Source organism: Mastacembelus armatus, chromosome 18, assembly GCF_900324485.2.
Source record: "Mastacembelus armatus chromosome 18, fMasArm1.2, whole genome shotgun sequence".
NCBI lineage: Eukaryota > Metazoa > Chordata > Actinopteri > Synbranchiformes > Mastacembelidae > Mastacembelus > Mastacembelus armatus.
In genome coordinates, this window is record NC_046650.1 from 10923781 (window position 1) to 10941357 (window position 17577).

The 17577-nt window shown below is 39.4% G+C and overlaps 2 protein-coding genes across 4 annotated transcripts in view; both read left to right on the forward strand.

The window, feature by feature from the left end:
- Nucleotides 1–57: 57 nt before the first annotated feature.
- On the forward strand, nt 58–4483 carry LOC113125251 (uncharacterized). Its single transcript, XM_033325727.1, has 6 exons — nt 58–190; nt 733–823; nt 1100–1471; nt 1677–2584; nt 3654–3772; nt 4433–4483. The coding sequence occupies exons 1-6, from the start codon at nt 58–60 to the stop codon at nt 4481–4483; spliced, it is 1674 nt and encodes a 557-aa protein (XP_033181618.1).
- Nucleotides 3458–17577, forward strand: part of poln (polymerase (DNA directed) nu) — a 35432-nt gene continuing 21312 nt past the window's right edge. The window contains exons 1-14 of one of the 3 annotated variants that reach the window (XM_026293235.1): nt 3458–3552; nt 3654–3772; nt 5310–6125; nt 6424–6593; nt 6758–6870; nt 7307–7443; nt 7825–7893; nt 7970–8030; nt 8273–8337; nt 10895–10978; nt 11255–11350; nt 11546–11602; nt 11800–11856; nt 13150–13215. In XM_026293235.1, coding sequence (XP_026149020.1) covers nt 5475–6125; nt 6424–6593; nt 6758–6870; nt 7307–7443; nt 7825–7893; nt 7970–8030; nt 8273–8337; nt 10895–10978; nt 11255–11350; nt 11546–11602; nt 11800–11856; nt 13150–13215 — 1626 coding nt within the window. In that variant the 5' untranslated portion in view covers nt 3458–3552; nt 3654–3772; nt 5310–5474. Of the gene's footprint in view, nt 3553–3653; nt 3773–5309; nt 6126–6423; nt 6594–6757; nt 7444–7824; nt 7894–7969; nt 8031–8272; nt 8338–10894; nt 10979–11254; nt 11351–11545; nt 11603–11799; nt 11857–13149; nt 13216–17577 lie in introns of all 3 variants that reach the window. The other 2 variants (XM_026293218.1, XM_026293228.1) reach the window with 2 other exon arrangements.

A 17577-nucleotide genomic window follows, 5' to 3' on the forward strand; every position in this document is an offset into this window, starting at 1 on the left:
AGCTAAAGAATCAGAGACTTAGGTAGAAAGTGTATGAAGCACCGGGGCAGGGAGATTATGGAGGAGTCAAGCAGGCGGTTGTACTCAGGACCTCTGTCCCAGGCAGCCCAGAAGATCTTGATTGTTCTGCGGTCCCAGAGTTTACAGGCAGCCAGACACGACCAGCGTTACTCCAGTAATCACAGGCAAAGTGAGTTAATACAAATGTAGGATCTGAAATAAACATATCAATTGTATATTCGGATTAAAGGGCATGTTATTTCTATTACTTAAAAATACTCACATTAGCCATGTTCAGTTTGCTCAATTTATATTTGCAGCCTTCTGTTTCAAAACCGCTGAATAGTCTATAGAAAAACAAGTCGTTGGTGCTTGTCATCACTTATGTTTGTCTCTGTGCTCATGTGCCTTTCAGAAGACATTGCAGTCAAGACTGTTGGAAAGCAGGATTAAAAACAGTGTTGGTCTAGGATATGGCGTGTTATTTTTAGCTTTTCGTAGGTGTTGGCTCTAATAATTCATCAAAAAAAGCAACTAATGTTCAAATACGCATCACTATATATTTGAACATTTCAGAAAACCTTTTAGTAGATGAGGTAATTCTGAGTTACGGATTTGTATTATTGTTTGTGAGTATCTGTTGTACTCCTCATCAGAGGTAATCCAAAAATAATTATCATTTAGTTTCTCTGTTGCATTTGGTTTATGGTTTTCTCATTGTGCATGTGTTAGTGGAGCGATATTATGGCAGCCACTGGGAGCACTGTGCTCTGAGCAGCAGGAATATGAGTCGGGAAGAGCGCAGAGACAGAAACACAGACCAGTAAGTAAGATTATCTAGGTACTACATAAAGATGCACTGCCGCTCAGTTAGATCATTCACAAGAGGACACCACAAAGAACATTTAATCATACCATTTGTGGTATTAGTTCTAGTCTAAAATCTGCACAATTTATGCATTTAACTGTTAAAGTATGTCATTGTTGCATGCTTGTGCAGCATATACCAATGTTATATTAAATATGAATGTTGAATGTTTTTTTATATTGGTGCAACACAAAAAGTAACAAAACTCCTTTTCCCAATATTATGGTTTAGCCCACAGTTCAGCCCTCAGGTGTCCACCAATCATTGTGACCCTTCCAATGAGAGACAGAGCTCTCAGACCTTGGCGAACTGTCAGTACTCGCAAACACCAAACAACTCCATGTCATCTCAGGCCTTCTGTTCTCCCTCCAGCTGGGATTTCTCACCGCAAAGGCGGATGTCCAAGGCTGATGCTTATTATCAGCACTTACAAACTTATGGTGACAGAAATTACTCAGATCCTCCTTCTTGCCAGTCCAGCCAGACTCTGTCACTCAGTCAGCATGAAGCTTCTGAGGCAGCAGCATCCTTGTCCCATAGGGACAGATATACTTTGTCCCTGCAAATACCAAAGAGACGATCTGAACATCATCTGTGGAGAAAGTATGTATCAAAGGATATGCATGGAATAACGAGATTTTTATGACTTGTGAGACTTAAGTGTTAAGAGAACAGTGTCTATTCCCATTGCTCTGACATTTGACCTGCTTAACTTCAGTTAACAAAAGTGAAAGCAGTCTGAAGTTCAGCATATACCATGTATTCTGCTTCTTTTATGAAAAGCTCTTCATTTCTTTCTTTTTTGTAGTTCCAGTGAAGAAATCAGTTCATCTAGTGGAGTAGAAGATAGAGGCAACCAATGTCAGGAATCCGAATCCGAATCAGTGAAATCCAGAAGGATACATTTATCTCCCAGATGCTTTGTAACAGGACAGAAAACAGGATCTGATTCATATACACCCCAACTGATGACAAAACCTGTTGTTGAGGAAGAGTTGGAGGTGAATTCAAACAGTGTGACTATAACAGGCATAGGCCAAATGTCAAATACTGAACAAGAGCTAGAAGATGACCTAGTTGGGGTTAGATGGGAGGAGATGAATGCAATCCTGCCTCATGAGAGAAGGACAGCCAGTGAATTGGAAGGAGGTCTACTCTTGAGAATGTATGAGGAAACTAGTTTAAAGAACAGCTACATGGTATCTATACGTAATATGGACAAAAGATCTAACTGTAATACTGGGGGTGTAAAGCTTGAGAAGAAAGAATCAAATGAGTGCAAAGTCAAGACATGTGAAAACAAGGAACAGCCACCTGACAGTCAGAACAAAGCAGTATCAGCAGGATATCATGAAGTCTTGTTTGAGACCATGACTAAAACAGCAAAGGAGGATCATATAGAAGGACAGCTGGTGCAGTGTGTTCACACCAGAATGTTCCTGGGTGACACTGCTGTTGATGACCTGGAGAGAACCACAGATGAAGAAGTAGATGTGGAGAGAACACAGGAATTCCCTTATGCAGACAGTGAAGATGAGATGGAGATGGAGCCACCCCACTGTTCTGATGTCCAGATAAGAAAGAGTCTGTGTGAGGCAGAGTGCAGAGATCTCAATGAGTTACTTAGAGGACAAACACGGCTGGGAGAGAATGAGATAGACAGGGTTGAGTCAGTTATGACGCCTGTGGACAGTGAAGATGTGGGTATATCTCCAGGTAAGTGCATGATGATATTTGTAAAAATACCTGTGCCTTATCATCTTGGTTCCTTGTAGCTAATCATTTTAAAACTGAACATGTATTCATATCGCATTAGTCTGAAATACAGACACACCTTCAGTTTATGTGTGAAATTTGTTTTAGCTTTTAAAATAATACAGACTATTTTGAAATCAGCGTTATGCTGTTAGATTAGGTCTTACAGTGCTGATTGAACTGTCCACAAATATGCAGTTTGCAGCATTTACCACTGGAGAGTGCTAGAATACTTTTTATGTGCATGCTTGAAACAACTTCAGGAGTAAACACTGTACACCTTAACAGTATACATTTAAGTCACATCAAGAACTTACTAAGCTATTGGGTCTTTTTATACAACTCAAAGAATTACTACATACTTTTTCTCTTACCAAAATCAGTGCATTAGATTAAAGAGGAGTCTTTGGATTTTCAGATTCATTATATGGAGCCAGAAAATATAGTGTAATTATACAGCATAAAGGTCTATAAAGCTGCATTTAACAATGTAGAATGCAAGAAGTTCTCTAATTTTGGACAGGTGTAAATGTAATTCATATATAGAGTCACATTAAAATGGCATGTTTATAGTTTTTAGTGCTGTGGACTAGTTTAGGCAAAACGGTACAGATATGGCTAAAGCATTTCAAGCTGTGCCTAACTCATGTCAGTGAATTTCAGCCATGTTTATTGCAATGATGACAGAGCAGTACTGAAAGAGACTCCGCACTGACAAGGGATGTTCTGTGCCTTCTCACATTACATCCGTAGGAAGTGAGCATGCGCCTTGGCTGCAGAGGCAATGCTGAGTCAACTCACAAACGCATACACATCCACGTACACACACTCAACTAGACACATAAACAAGTGGCGAGTTGTGTTGTAAGAAAGTGTTAGTGTGATCTTAGACAGGATTTATAGGGCTGGCTGACCTTGTTACACACTGTGTAAGTACCATACACGCTTAGTCTTGCTTATATGATGAGTGAGATCATTGATTGAGGGCAGGGTTGATCCCTTAGAAATGCTTTTATATCTTATGTTCTAGAGGACTCAGTAAGGGATAGATGTCCCTCCCCAGCTTCATTCCAGGAGTGTGGGGCAAGACGCTCCGTGTTCAAAACGCCCTGTGTCAATGGGAACCAGCAGCAATGTGAAAATGTACAAGTGAGTGTTGATGGAGCAAGGTTGCAAGGTTTTTATTACTGTATGCAATATATACTTTGCTTAAACCTTTTAACTTGGGGAAAAGGTCTACCTCACTTGCTGATTTTTGTTAATGTGTCTTTTGATGATGTATCTATATTTTTTCAGTTTTTCTGTCTGTCTCTTACTTTATCTCTGTTTTACCTGTATGTGGGAGTATCAGCATGTACAGATACAACACACCAAAATCCCCACAAATTTAAATAACTGTTCTTCAAAGGGATTAGGCTTTTATTTTCCTGATGCACGTAGAAATCAATCCGGCTTGGGTGAAACTGAGTGCAGTACTGCAGCGCACTGACAAGTGATAGCTCCCCGATGAGCTGTAAAGTAATAAAATGTCATGAGAAAGAAGTTCATGATGCCTACTGGCAGAAAAGGAAAGAGAACAGCAAAAAGAAAAGACTAACAGGAGAAAAAGAGGTAGAGAGAGGGAATGATGGTGTAGGAGTATGAGAGGAAAAGACAAAGGAGACATAAGTGGGAGAGGCTCAAAGAAGGTGAAGAAGATTGATAAAAAAAGAGGTACAGGACTTCACTGTTTTGCTACAGTCAGCAGCAAATGTGCCAATCTATTCTCTTTCTCCCTTCTTTCACTCTTTCACACTCTCCTGCACCCAGTACTGGGCTGCGGGCCATGGCCTGCCTCAGTTTTCTATCTATATCCTGTAGAACAGCACCCTGGGGGTTCATGACTTTGTCAGCAGGAAAACGGGTTGTGTTTACAGGGAAATAAGGAAGAATCTCTTCAGGGAGCTGAATCACAGGAATCCCTTCCTACAAAGCCCACTGCTGACAACCACACAGAATGTTCTCATTGAGATGTTTGTAAGAGGTTTAGACTGTTGTATGAAATGAATTTTTAAAATTTTTCTCAATTTCCTCCTTTCTCATGTTTTTTTTACCACCTCACCCTATTTCCTCATCATAACACTTCAGTTGGGTAACAACCCAGTTTGTTACATTTTCTTTTTATTATGTTCAAATGAGTGTGCATGTGTGTCTGTGACTGTCACAGCTTCAGGCAGGCTCGTCAGACAAACTGTTTTGACTGTCTGGGTTTTTGTCTGTCTGGGTTTTTGTCTGGGATGCAATGCTGAAGGCCAAATGGCTGCACCAGTTCTCTCTTCACCTTGGTTGGCTTCGTTTGATGCATCACTTTTCTCGCTCACCTACCTGTTTATATGTTTGCTTTCTATGTTTTTATTCAATCCATTACAAATTATGCAATTTGCAGCTGGCTTTAAGTATGATTGGGATAAATGGGTTTGTATTCTTGAAATGAATGGTGTGCAACTAGAAAATTAATTTTTTATTCTGAGTTTTCTGATTTGTTATGTATTGATTTTCTATGTAACAGCAGTACAGAAAGTGAAAGTCTATTTTGAGGTTATGTTGCAGAATGAGTCTTGCTTAAATGGATTCTTGCCTCTCCCTTTTCTCTCTGTTCTTCTTGTCCCTGTCTGGCTGCATACTGTTCCTCTTTGCTGTTGTGTAGACTACTAATGGAAGCAAAACCCGGAGCAGTTCAAGCGTTATACTGGCCACAGCAAGTACTTTTGCTACTGGAAAAAAGTCCTCTGTACAGGACTTGGTCTTTGCTGCCAGAAAAATAAGAGAAAAACAAGATAATATTTCCCTAATTCATTCAAATCAGCATCCTATGATCCTGTCCTTCCCATTAAAGAGGAAATACCAAGCTCTTCAGCAGCAAAATACCAACAGCCCTTCCAAAATACACCTACCGAGATGCCGTCCAAAATGGGAGCCTCCTTGTATCTCACAAGAAAAGGAAGAGGCAGGAGGAATCAGTGTGTGGAAGAGAGCCATGCCCAAAGCCTCTATTCCTGAATACCCAGCCGCACCCCCAGAACTACAAACTAAAGCCAGTGTTTCACATGGGAAAGGAATAATGTTAGGGGCGCATATAGACTCATTTGTCTTGCAGCATACCCAGCAAAGACAAAGTAAAATTGAAGATAGGGACCATGAATATGCTAAGAATACTTACAAACACACCCCATCATCCATGACTTGCAAACCACCCAACCACGTGCTGACTAATTGTGAGTCTGACCAGGGCACAGATAGGTCAAAAACATCTAATCATAGGGATAATACTGGTGTGTCTCAACCTCAGACGACAGCAGGTGGCTCTCTTACTGCAACCCTGACATCCGACCCTAGAATAAAGGATTCTGGGAAGCTGAACCAAGATGAGAAAATGCAAATGCTTGAGGAGGCTGGGCAAGCCAAGACGCTAGTGCTAACTATGGTGTACCAGGATGGAACCACTCAGTTAGACCCAGAACAGGTAAGCAGAGGTGGGGAACAGGAGTTCAGTTTCTTCTGAAAATTAATGTGAAGTTGATGTCACGATAATAGTAAGGAAAAACTTCTGTAAAATTTATGTTGTTAGTCAAGTCGTTAGTTCCAATTTTCTACGTTTTCTGTGGGCAAGTTACAGTATGTTTATTAAGATATTTTATGTTTCAATATCTCACAATCTTTGACTTGTTATGTACACCTGTCTGACTTAATTGAGATTAGAAATCATTTACTCTTGTGGTTTGTAGTGTCATTAACTGGTTGCTTGTGTGATGAACCCATAGAAGCTCACTCCCCCAGTGTGTGGCCTCCTTGTATTGATGAAGAACGATCTGTACTGTAGCACATCAGAGGGCGTGCTCGAGCCAAATGATAGTCTGATTTACTTAAAACTAGACCAAACACCTGTATGGGCCAAGCAACAGTCACCTGAGAGCAAGGAGCACTTCACTAGGTATGAAAGTAAATATCATACTGGTTATGAATATAAAGTGTGAGTTTATAGTATGTCCACCAAAAATAGTTATATATGTTAGTGATTTCTATTTTAAAACAGGAATACTGCTACATACATGGGTCTCTACATCTATACAGCATGTGTGTGTCTGTGTCCTATAGAGATATGTTGCTACAGGTCCTATCAGGATCTCCACTGGTGGTATGCTTTAAAGCCAAGGACTTTCTTCGTACGGCTCTGCAGTTTTACAAACAAGACCTGAACTGGAAAAAAGGCATACTGTACCATGCACACAAACATGCACATAAATATTAGAAATGAATATATAGTCATACACACTGGGTTTGTTTAGTTCTACTTCAAAGCACTACTTTGTAAATTCATCATCATTAGCATTTGTAAAGTTAAGGCATGCCCCTTGCTTCATTGATAGCATGTTCAAAATGTGTCTTTGAGCATCAAACACTTGGGTTTTAAGTGTTTATTTCTTCTTAATGTTTGTTAGACCACTGAGTTGTCAAAATTAGGCAAAAAAAACAGAGTTTTAAGACATTCATAGTGACTTGTCAAACTGCTGTTGCAGTAAGCATTTTATATCAGGTGTAATTCAGATTATACAGATATGCTCAAATCTCCACATTTCTTTGTTGCCAATCTCTGATGGAACAGCATATTTTATACTATTCAACATTATAAAAACCTCTCTCCAGTGGCAGACTGTCATATCCAGGACCCACAGGTTTCAGGATGGCTCCTGGATCCTGCAGATCCCTCATCTTGCTACCAGGATCTTCTCAATAAACACTGCAAAAGACCCTACACAACATCTGCCCTAGGTACAAAGAAGGTTAGTTAAAATATGAATTTATTGATACCAGTAGAATCCTTGTATTTGGAAGGGTCCAGTGTCAGTGACCAGTTTAAACCTGGGATACAATGGTATAAGCCTAGACTATCTGGTTCAAGGACACCTTGAAAAGTCGATACTTCACCACATCATTCAGTTAACAGACAGTGGCTAGAATTTACATTCAGAATTTTATCCCTGGATGGATAAAGAGGTCTCCAAGAGAGCTGAGCATTATTTAAAGGCCTGTTCCCTGGTACCTGGACCTCTTATTCATCCTTAACATGAAGAAGTAAATCATATTTCAGAAAGGAAGCTGACTCCACTATGATACTCTGTATCTACTTTTCCCCCTTGTTTTTCTGTCTCTCACCCACTCAGGTATCTCAGATTGTTTCAGGTCTCTGTTCACTCTACAGCCTTAACATGGAACTGTGCTCTAAACTACAGGTTAGCAGATAGACACACACACACACAACTGTAATTCCACTAGATGCAAATTGTCAAACTGACTATTTGTGTCCAGAGCCAGGGTCTGTGGGAGCTTTATTCACACATGGAGCTGAACATGATCCCTGTCCTGGCAGGTGATGACCACTTTATTCATTCACTGCAGTATTATATGCAGCACTGGGTGATTAAATCTTGGATTAATACATGAGCATATGAATATTTTAGCAATGTGTATTTACTTTCATATAATAACCTTTCATTCAACATTCAAACCAGGTTTCTATGGAAGTACAAGCTCTTAAGTTTCTACCCTGTTTTCAGTTGTTTGCTGCTAAAGGTCTGCTGACCTAGTGAGTGTTTACTGGTGTTGTTTCAGCCATGGAGAGTCATTGCATTCATGTGGACAGAGAAGCACTTAAGAGAACTTCAGACCTGCTGGGGGTAAGACACAACACATAAATTAAAACTTATGCCTAGAAGATTTTAAAGTTTTACACTTAATCGTGTTAATAAATCAAGCAGAAGAGTTTGTCTGTACAGCAGTAGTTTTTCATATGACTGCTGGCAGAACAGAAAAACCAAGAGCCAAGAGTTATCAGCCTTTGCCTTGTCGTTGATGTAAATTTCTCACTGCAGCAAGCAGCTGCTATATTAATACAAATGGAAGTAAAACAGTAAGAATATGATAAACAAGAGAGACCTTGGAAAAATGTGCAAGTAGGAAAAAAAAAAAAAAAAATTGAGTTTCTCCTTAGTGAAGTGGTGGGTAGATGTCCTATTGGGACCTGTCCTGTTTATGTGCAGATCAACACCAGTTCTCTGGGACCACATTTAACAGTGATTACTTTTGAAACACAAAAAGACAGACATACAGATGTTGTAGGCACAAGCATGCTAAGGACACACACCTATTTATAATTAGTTTTGTGGACATAGAGATAGAGACAAACCCACTATCTCTTGGAATCACCAGCAGGGGTGTTGCAGAGAGAATCTTGGTATCTTGCTGCGGTACTATAAATAGGATGGAGAGTCTGTCATTTTCCTTCAAGAGGCTTTGCTGCAGGAAGGAGCATCGCTGTCTGCCTTTGCCAACATATGCACTGAGGTGCCGAAGTTATTGCTGCCAGGGTTGTGTGTGAAGGCATGTGTGTGTGCATGTGTTCTTATGTTTTTGTATAATGCACATGTTAGCATAGTCTCGCATATATCTCCATTCTGTTGTTTTGGATTTCTTTTTATCTGAGCTGTCAAGTACACCTGTCTGAGCACCGAACAGAGAATCCCTCGTCTGTCAGACGGAATCTCACAAACATGTTCACATTTTCTGTTGTCTTTTCCATCAGCATCATTAAAATTCAGTTAGAGAAATATAAATTAATAAATGTGCTTCACCTTCGTTATTCAGATCAGATTAGATAAACATCTCTCTGTAATCATATATCAAGATCACACTAAAATGAAAGATTCTGGTGCCATGTAATGACTAAATGATGAGTATTTCTCTACAATATTAGTTAAATGCGGTACCAGCGCTGTGTGCATGTATGTGTGTGTTTGTGTGTCAAAAACAGTGCTGAGGTGCTTGCATCCAGTATTGATGAGGCAGTCTGGAGCCTGCTCTGGGGGGTGAGTGAAGGATGGCAAAAAGTTCATATTTTGCAATTTGGGCACATGGCTCCCAGCTATCCCCTTTTTTCCATTTGATTTATTTATTTTTGGCGTTCTGTCCTCCGTCTTGCTCTTTCTGCCATTGTTTGTCCTGCTCTTGCTCATCATGCTGTCCAATTCTCTGTTTAACTGTAACACTTGTCTGACTGATGTCTGTTTGTTTCAAATGCCATTTTCTGTCCAGGTCCAGCCTCATTCCTTCCCATTGCTGCTCAGTCCTCTCATCTTTTTACTCTCTAATCAGTTAGCATCACATTTCAATTTCATTTTTGTCCTTTTGTTTACACATTTTCCCTGTTCTTCTCATCTGTTACTCTGCTCTCCATGTCTGTTGTCACTCCAGTTCGCTTTCTACCTTCCCTTTTTTCTGTTCTTGTCCCTCCTTCCTTTCCCTCATTCTCATTTGCCTGTCAGTTTAGTTAGATGTGTTATGAGCTGCTACCGTGTGGATGTCAACCCAACATAAATGTTCTTGTTTGGGTAGATGAGGATTTTTTTCTCATTTACTTTTTGTCATTATATCTGTGTCTCAGGAGCTCACTCTCTTTTGATCACGCTTTCTCTTTTCCTCTACCTCTTTTTTTTTTCCATTCCACTCCTCTCTTTTCTGTATATATCAATCTGTTTGTGTCAGCTGTCATGAGAAACAAAGCTTATTGTGCTTTTGTGGATTATCATAGCATTCATTAAAACCCATGCTCTGGTTCTTTGTGTGTTAGTGTATATTTAAATGAAAGCATGCGTTTCAGTAGTGGGTTGTATCTGTATGTTGTATATACATACAGATTTGATACATGTGCTTGAGCAAGTGTGTGTGTGAAGATGTTAGCTAATCTGTCTGCTTGTCTGTGTCACCATACCCTTGCCATCTGACTGATGTGCATTATAAAAACAAACTGCTTTGCATTTTGCTGTTGAAAGGAGGAAGAACTGAAACAGGTTACATAAGTTCTCTCCTCACATGACCCCATAGTTTGTCTGCATGGTTTCTAAAAATTGTTTGATCATTTAATCTTTAGTTTTTGACATACATACATTACATCTGCATTAAGGGTTAATTTTTCTGAATATTAGTCACAAGCGATACATAGTTACACACTTGACACACATGCATGACTTATTGACAAAGGCGTGGAGAAATATACTGCTCTGCTTCAGCGCATGCTGCTTACTTTTTTTGTGCATTTAATAACACATTGGTTGGTAATCTGAAGGTGTTAATCGTTTGACTTTGACTGCTAAATTCATGTCAACAAACTCTGCACCACCCAGGTCTGACCTACCTTAACCGTGTGTCTCTGTCTGGCTTTCTTCTTGTCACTTTCAGACTAGGATGAAGCAGCTGGAGCAGGAGGCCCACCGAGCAGCTGGACAAAAATTCCTGGTCACCAGCAACACTCAGCTGCGAACAGTCTGTACCTTTATATATACAATTTTGTAATGTAGCCATGCATATAATGTCTATTTTCCTGATACTGTATTGTTTATATTACAAGGTGTTGAACAGTTTTCGGTTAAGTACATTTATAAAAACTGTGCAGTTTGTATGGCGTCTCCTATATTTTGTTTGATTGTGTATAAACTGTATATATACTCTGTGTATAGACACATATTTCTGTTTGTGTATTTTTCTATTTCATGTTTGTGATTTGTATTTATAGATATTGTAAATTTACAATATTTGAAGGTTCTGTTTGAGAAGCTGCGCCTCCATGAGCGGTGCGAGAACAAGAAACTTCCCAAGACCATTAACAAACAACAGCAGTCAACATCAGAAGCTGCAGTATGGAGCACACAGAAACACAACCACTCATAGATATGTCAATGTTGGTCTTACTTGATGTTTCACTAGGTGCGCTGACACCTTCATACAGATGAATCAGAGGCACATAAACACTCAAACAGACTCACATACTGGTCATTGCATTCTTCAGTGACCAATCTTTTAACTTCTTTGGCTCTGCCGTGTTTGTCACAGTTGTTACAGCTTCAGGACCTCCATCCTCTGCCAAAGATCATTCTAGAATACAGGCAGGTCAGTCATGTTCTCAACCACGTTTTGTTCATGTGTCAAAAAGATTGTCAAATATATTATTTTAGCTCACTAAAGGAGCATCCTGTCACTGTACAAATGAAATCTGAGTGTATGTTACAAACAACCAGTTCAGGATAAACAAGTGATATCTCAAAATGCTATATTTACTGTAAAAATATCTCTGTTATCACTCCCAGGTTCACAAAATCAAGTCCACTTTTGTTGATGGGATTCTCTCATGCATGATAGGCAAGGTGAGCCTGCAGCTGCTTTCAGACAGCCAGACTGTTTTTTGCTTGAGGCTAGAACTGCAGGCTTCAAGGACTGATGCAGATCCCACAGATTTTGTTTTTCTGTTCCCACAGTTTGGTTGTGCATTAGTACAGTGGAATAGATCTTGTAGGGTTCTACACAAACCCATTTTGTTCCTATTCTTTCACAGTTGCTGCCGTTATGAATGTCACCCTCATAACACTGCTATACTCAGAACAGTTGAACACAAATGAGTAATGTAGATGATTCATAGTTATTTGAACTACAGCACAGGTACATTGTACAACAGACTGATAAAATGTGATTGCAGTACTCCTACATTAAAGAGAGCTCACAGGTCAGTATGCCTCTGCTTTAATATAATTATGAAACCATTCTTCTGGGCTGGTTCCTTCAAGCTGCTGGTCCTTTTTACTGCCACTGCTGTATGGCAGGGTAATGTAGTTCTGTGTCTGTCCCTCCACGTGGGCTTTGTTCAACTCTGGGAGCAGCAGCTTGTGTTTGCCAGTCTGTGCTTGCTCAACTCTGCAAATGAGTCTGACTGTCTATCTGTAAAGCTCTTTGGCTTCTGATGATGATGGTGACTCATCTGGTGGTCTTTTGGCCAGCACAGGCAACAATCCGAACTAGTGGAAGGTGCTGTTGATAAAACCAAACATGAATTATTTTACTCATAACCTAAATGCTGCACATGTGGTAGTATTTTGAGTATGGATATTTGTAGTTTCATGCAATATTAAACCTGAACCTGAGGTGGGCAATTTGTTCTTTAAGAAAAAAGGCTGTCTTTAAACTATCACCTCAAGAAACCTAATTGTCAAATTACTCTTATTTTATCAATGATTGCTGACTCTTTCCTCCTTTGTCAGCATGTATGTATATAGGCAGGTTTTGGGGTTACATCCTAAAGGGGCAGCCCAGAGCACAACAGTGTTTTTGATTGTCCTGCTTGTTACCCCAACAGCACCGGCACTACAGTGTGCTAACAGCTTGTTCAATGTAGGCATCAGGCTGCCGCATGGCACTGTTAATGCCTGTCGGTCCAAAAGCAGAATCAGTGTAATCATGGCAATGAGGATCGCAGCTGTTGTTTTCAGGCCGGATTGGATATGAGTCGTCTATATGGAAACATTACTGATCACTTCTCTGACTGTCTGAAATATATAGTAACTGTGACACTGTGTTATCAAAACATGTTAATATTCATAATTATTCATTTTTGCTTTTGTCTGTAACTAATACGCTTTTTCTCTATTTCCCTAACAATTTATCAGAACTACATTTCTTCTATGTGGTACCAGACAAGTGTTGTGACTGGGAGAATCTCAGCGAAACACCCAGTAAGTATTACCTGCTTGCCATTACTTGTCTCTCTCTTTCTTTTGATTAATTGTATGGGCTGTGAAGTGGCTGCTGCAGGCCTGAGCTGCATGTGTTGTCAGCAGTGTCAAATTAGGTGAGCTGTCCATGGTGCTATCCTGCAGGCCAGCTTCAAAACACCACAGTAAATTACTGTAGGTTATATACAACTCAGGTGTATTTATACTCCAGCAGAGAGAAATGCGTCTTAAGCTGTGTTTTCAAAGACAGCAAGTCCGTGTTAAAACACCAAAATAAGTAAGAATGTATGTGTTCCAACTGACAGTAAGTCTGCCTGATAGAGATAATATAGAGTTAAACCAGCTTTATGGAGTCATAGAACTACTGTAATCCTACTGAAATATTCATAGTTCCTTGAGCACAAACTCACAGCACACACGTATACTAAGAATAGGCAAGACACAACCAGAGAGGCTTAAAATTTAGAAGAATTTCTTTGGCACAGATTTCATATTTCATACTTTCTGGCTTTCTATACATTTTGTACCACTACCCACTGCAGTCTCCCTTCAACTGCAATTCTCCATGTACAACATCGTAAATTCAGTACTGTGTCAATTCTGACAGTTGGTCAGACAAAATGAGATATCTGAAGTGTTTTATTTTTCACAAAGTTTGCTCTGTAAAACACAATGCAGATTTGATAATGAAAATAACACTTTAATTAATAAATAAAGGATTTGTGAGACATGGTGTCTTAAAATCTTTGGTTTAGTTTGTGACAACATGGAGAGAAGCTGGTTGATTGATTAGAATAGTAAGTCAGAGAGGAGAAGAATCAACTCTAATTTTTCCATTAAAGAACTTACAGGGTTTTTAAAAAAAATAAATGTATTGTTATTCTAGCACATAAATGAAATACACTCCGACTAACTAATGTTTTAAGGAGTGGAATATGCTGGCAAATAATCAGGCACTCAGTGAGGTCAGTGATCACTAACAGGTCATATCCTGCTGTTCAGACGGAAAAAGTGGCAATTTATGTAACAGATTGTGGTTAAGCGAGGCAGGGAAGTTGTTCTGCCACTTACCACTCACCACACACATGAAGTTCATATACACACCGTCAAACTATGCGTGTTGAAGCTTTAATCTGTTGTGGGTTCAGCTGAGGTGAAGCCAGACTGCAGTAACAAAAGGGGTGCCTGAATCAAAGCAGGACAGCTATAAAACTACTGCTGAGCTTAAAGCGCTGCAAGAAGTGAGTCCCAATGCAGGGAGAAGTGGGGCTATTCTGCTCTGCCTCATCTGTTTTTATCTGCTAAAAGCAAAAAATGTGTGCAGCCTGTGAGCCTCTGTTGTTCCTTATTTTTTTATCATACCCTGTGTGTACTTTTCTGTTTTTCCCTGTTGTTTAACTTTAGCTTTTTCTCTCTTCCTATATATTTTTATGCTTTTTTGTTGACCCTTTCTATATGCCTTTTTTCTGTCCACTGTTTTTTTCTTTCCTTCACGTACACATTCCCTCTCATTTAATGCCAAATAGTGGCAGTGAAGACAAAGGAGACAAATAAGATAGAACTTCTCTCCCATACTTTCACTGGTTTGAGCACTAGGGAAGGGAAACAGTATGCAGTATTCCTCCCTGTATCATCGGTTCTCTCTCTTTCTTTCTCACGGCCCTCTTCTGCTTCTGCCAGACTCCTTTATGGCACTCATGCTACCCTGAAGTGCGTCAAATTCTCTCAATCAAGCAAATATGTGGAAAGATAAAAAAACATGACATTACAATTTCATTATTGGGTTTTTGTTAAACCATTTGTTTTGTGATGTCAAAGGCTGAAGCACAGTCAGTTTGGTTCTCTAAATTGTTTTTCTTGACCTTCTTGTCTCTTTATTAGATTCTTCTTGTGTGCACTTCCTCCAACAGCAGGGCTATAATTTAACTGAGAGAATTTTACCTATAGATTGTACCTTCAGCCCTTTTGACAGTTCACTCACTGCCTGGTTTACATATACAGGATATGATATACAGTAAATAAATCCTGGACAGATCTAACTTATGTGGTGCAGGAAAAATATGTAATAAAGCAATCCAGAAGAATATTGCTGCATTGTATACTTGATGTTAAGCTTTTGTATTTTGTTTTATGATTGTGCAGCTGTGTTCCCAAGACTACTAACAGAGCTTCCTTTAGAGCTTGTTCATTTATGATTGCTCTGCATTTACTTATTAAATGTTTGCCAATTACAGAAAGTCCTCCCTAGGCTCTTCACTGAAGTCCGTGTCCTGTTCTCTGCTGACTCGCTGGCAGTGTTGGATAAACTGGCGCATACACAGCCAGGCACATTACACATTACTGCATTATTTGGGATTCAAAAGCACAGATGTGTTTCTGTAAATGGTAGTAAAGTGCAAGAATATAATGTTCATGAATACTAATTTTCATTTTTTTAAAATTAATTTCATCATATTTATGTTTGTGTATTTTGTTAGAATTTTCTTCTGATAAATCTCAAAAGTGAGTTGGGATAGTAATGAGGCTGACTATTGGGCAACAGTTGCAGCTGCTGGGCAATAATGGCTAGATCAAATTGCCACAATATCAGCCAAATAGCCATGGCCCCTGTCATGGCCCCTTTCACTCTGGGTCTTAGTGCCATCCAGTTACTTGCCTTACTAACTAATAGATTGATCGTCGGCTTTGCAGCCATGTGCCTATCTCCCTCCAAGCTGAGCAGATGGATTTTGATGAGTGCGTTTGTGATTTCAGCGTAACTGGAGATAATTTAGTACTGTGTGTGTCTGTTTGTGAGTGCACAAGGAGGGATTCATACAAACATGTATGTGTGTATGTATGCGTGTATGTGCTCTGTGGTGAACCATTAAACTGGTGTAGTGTGATTAAATTACCCCACACCAGCTCAGTGATTCAGTCTTCGCCATCTGTTTAACAAGGCAGTGTTCCACTGAGACTCTCTGTGTCTCTCTGTGGGCCAGATTTACGTTCATGGAAATGCAGGGCAAATTTGTAGTGTGCCTTTTGTTCAGTTTGCACTCACAATCTGTGTGTAATTAGTGCCTGATGCACTAATATAACAATGTGATTAACTTGAAATTGAATTCTTCACTTCGATATTGTCAACAAATACAGTGCTAATGCAGATTGTTGCTATGCTGGGTTGGGAGAACAGCACTTCTCATGCACACCCATATCCCACAGACCTGCTATTGTAGTTCCTTTATTCAGTTATGAACCTGACTGAAACAGCACTATCTGGGAATACATTGTAGGTGTGTTTTGATGTCTGATTGATCTCAGTGGATGCAGTATAGCTGTGGAATTTATCTTGAGCTTACAAAGAAATAGAATAGCAAACCTGCATAGACATAGAACACTTTCAAATTGTTCTTAAACTGTTTAATTTATTAAGCCAAATGTTTCTTTAGCTTGTGAAATTATTATACAAAATGGGGAGTAAGTTGAAGGCTTCTGCAATGAATCAAATGTATTATCATAAAATTGGGCCCAGTTGTGAGTATACTGTATAAACTTTGTCATATGTAATATGTTTTTATAGGTAAAAAGATCAATTGTGTGATGGAGGTAATTTTCCACACATTTTGCTTCTTCTACAGAATACATTCAGTTTCACTGACTTGTTCAAGGACTTATTTAGCAGTTACAGTTATAGGACTTGTGAAAAGAAAATTCATGCCACCTTGTTGTCAAAGATACACAGATGTGAAGTGACATGATTCACTAAACTTCTTGTCCCAAGCTTTTAATTTGGTGTTCTTCCTTTCTTGTTTTGCTTCCCCTGTTTTCCCTGTTACCTGATCCAGGAAGCTCTGCCTTCTCCCAACTGTTTCTCATCATGCAATTTACCCAATCTGTATTTAAGCTGGCAGTGACCATCTCCCTTTTTAGACTGTTGCTTCATGACTGTCCAGTGGTCATGCTTGGGTTGCTTCCTTTTTGGCCCCGTGTGTTCCCTGTTTGAACTGTTAAATTCACCTGAGTTTAGTCGTCTCTGACTTCTGGTCAGTAACTGCCTTAAGTTTTCTTTTGTGTATGGACTCCGGTTGCTGCCTGAATTTGAGTTTCTTGTTTTCCCCTTATATGAATGTGTGCTAGTGCTGGGTGATATGACCAAAAATTTTTTATCATGGTATTTTTCCAAGTTATACTGATTTCATGGTATGTGATGGTGTTTTTTTTCCCATTTGTGACTGGATATGTTTGTGGCTAAGGTGGTGGAGCAACTTGTTCATGTTGCTGCTTTCAGGGACAACTTTAACCTGACATTTGCAAAAAATAGTTGTTTAGTCAATGTCGGATTTTTTTTTTTTTTTTTAATGACCAAAGTACCTCCAAACA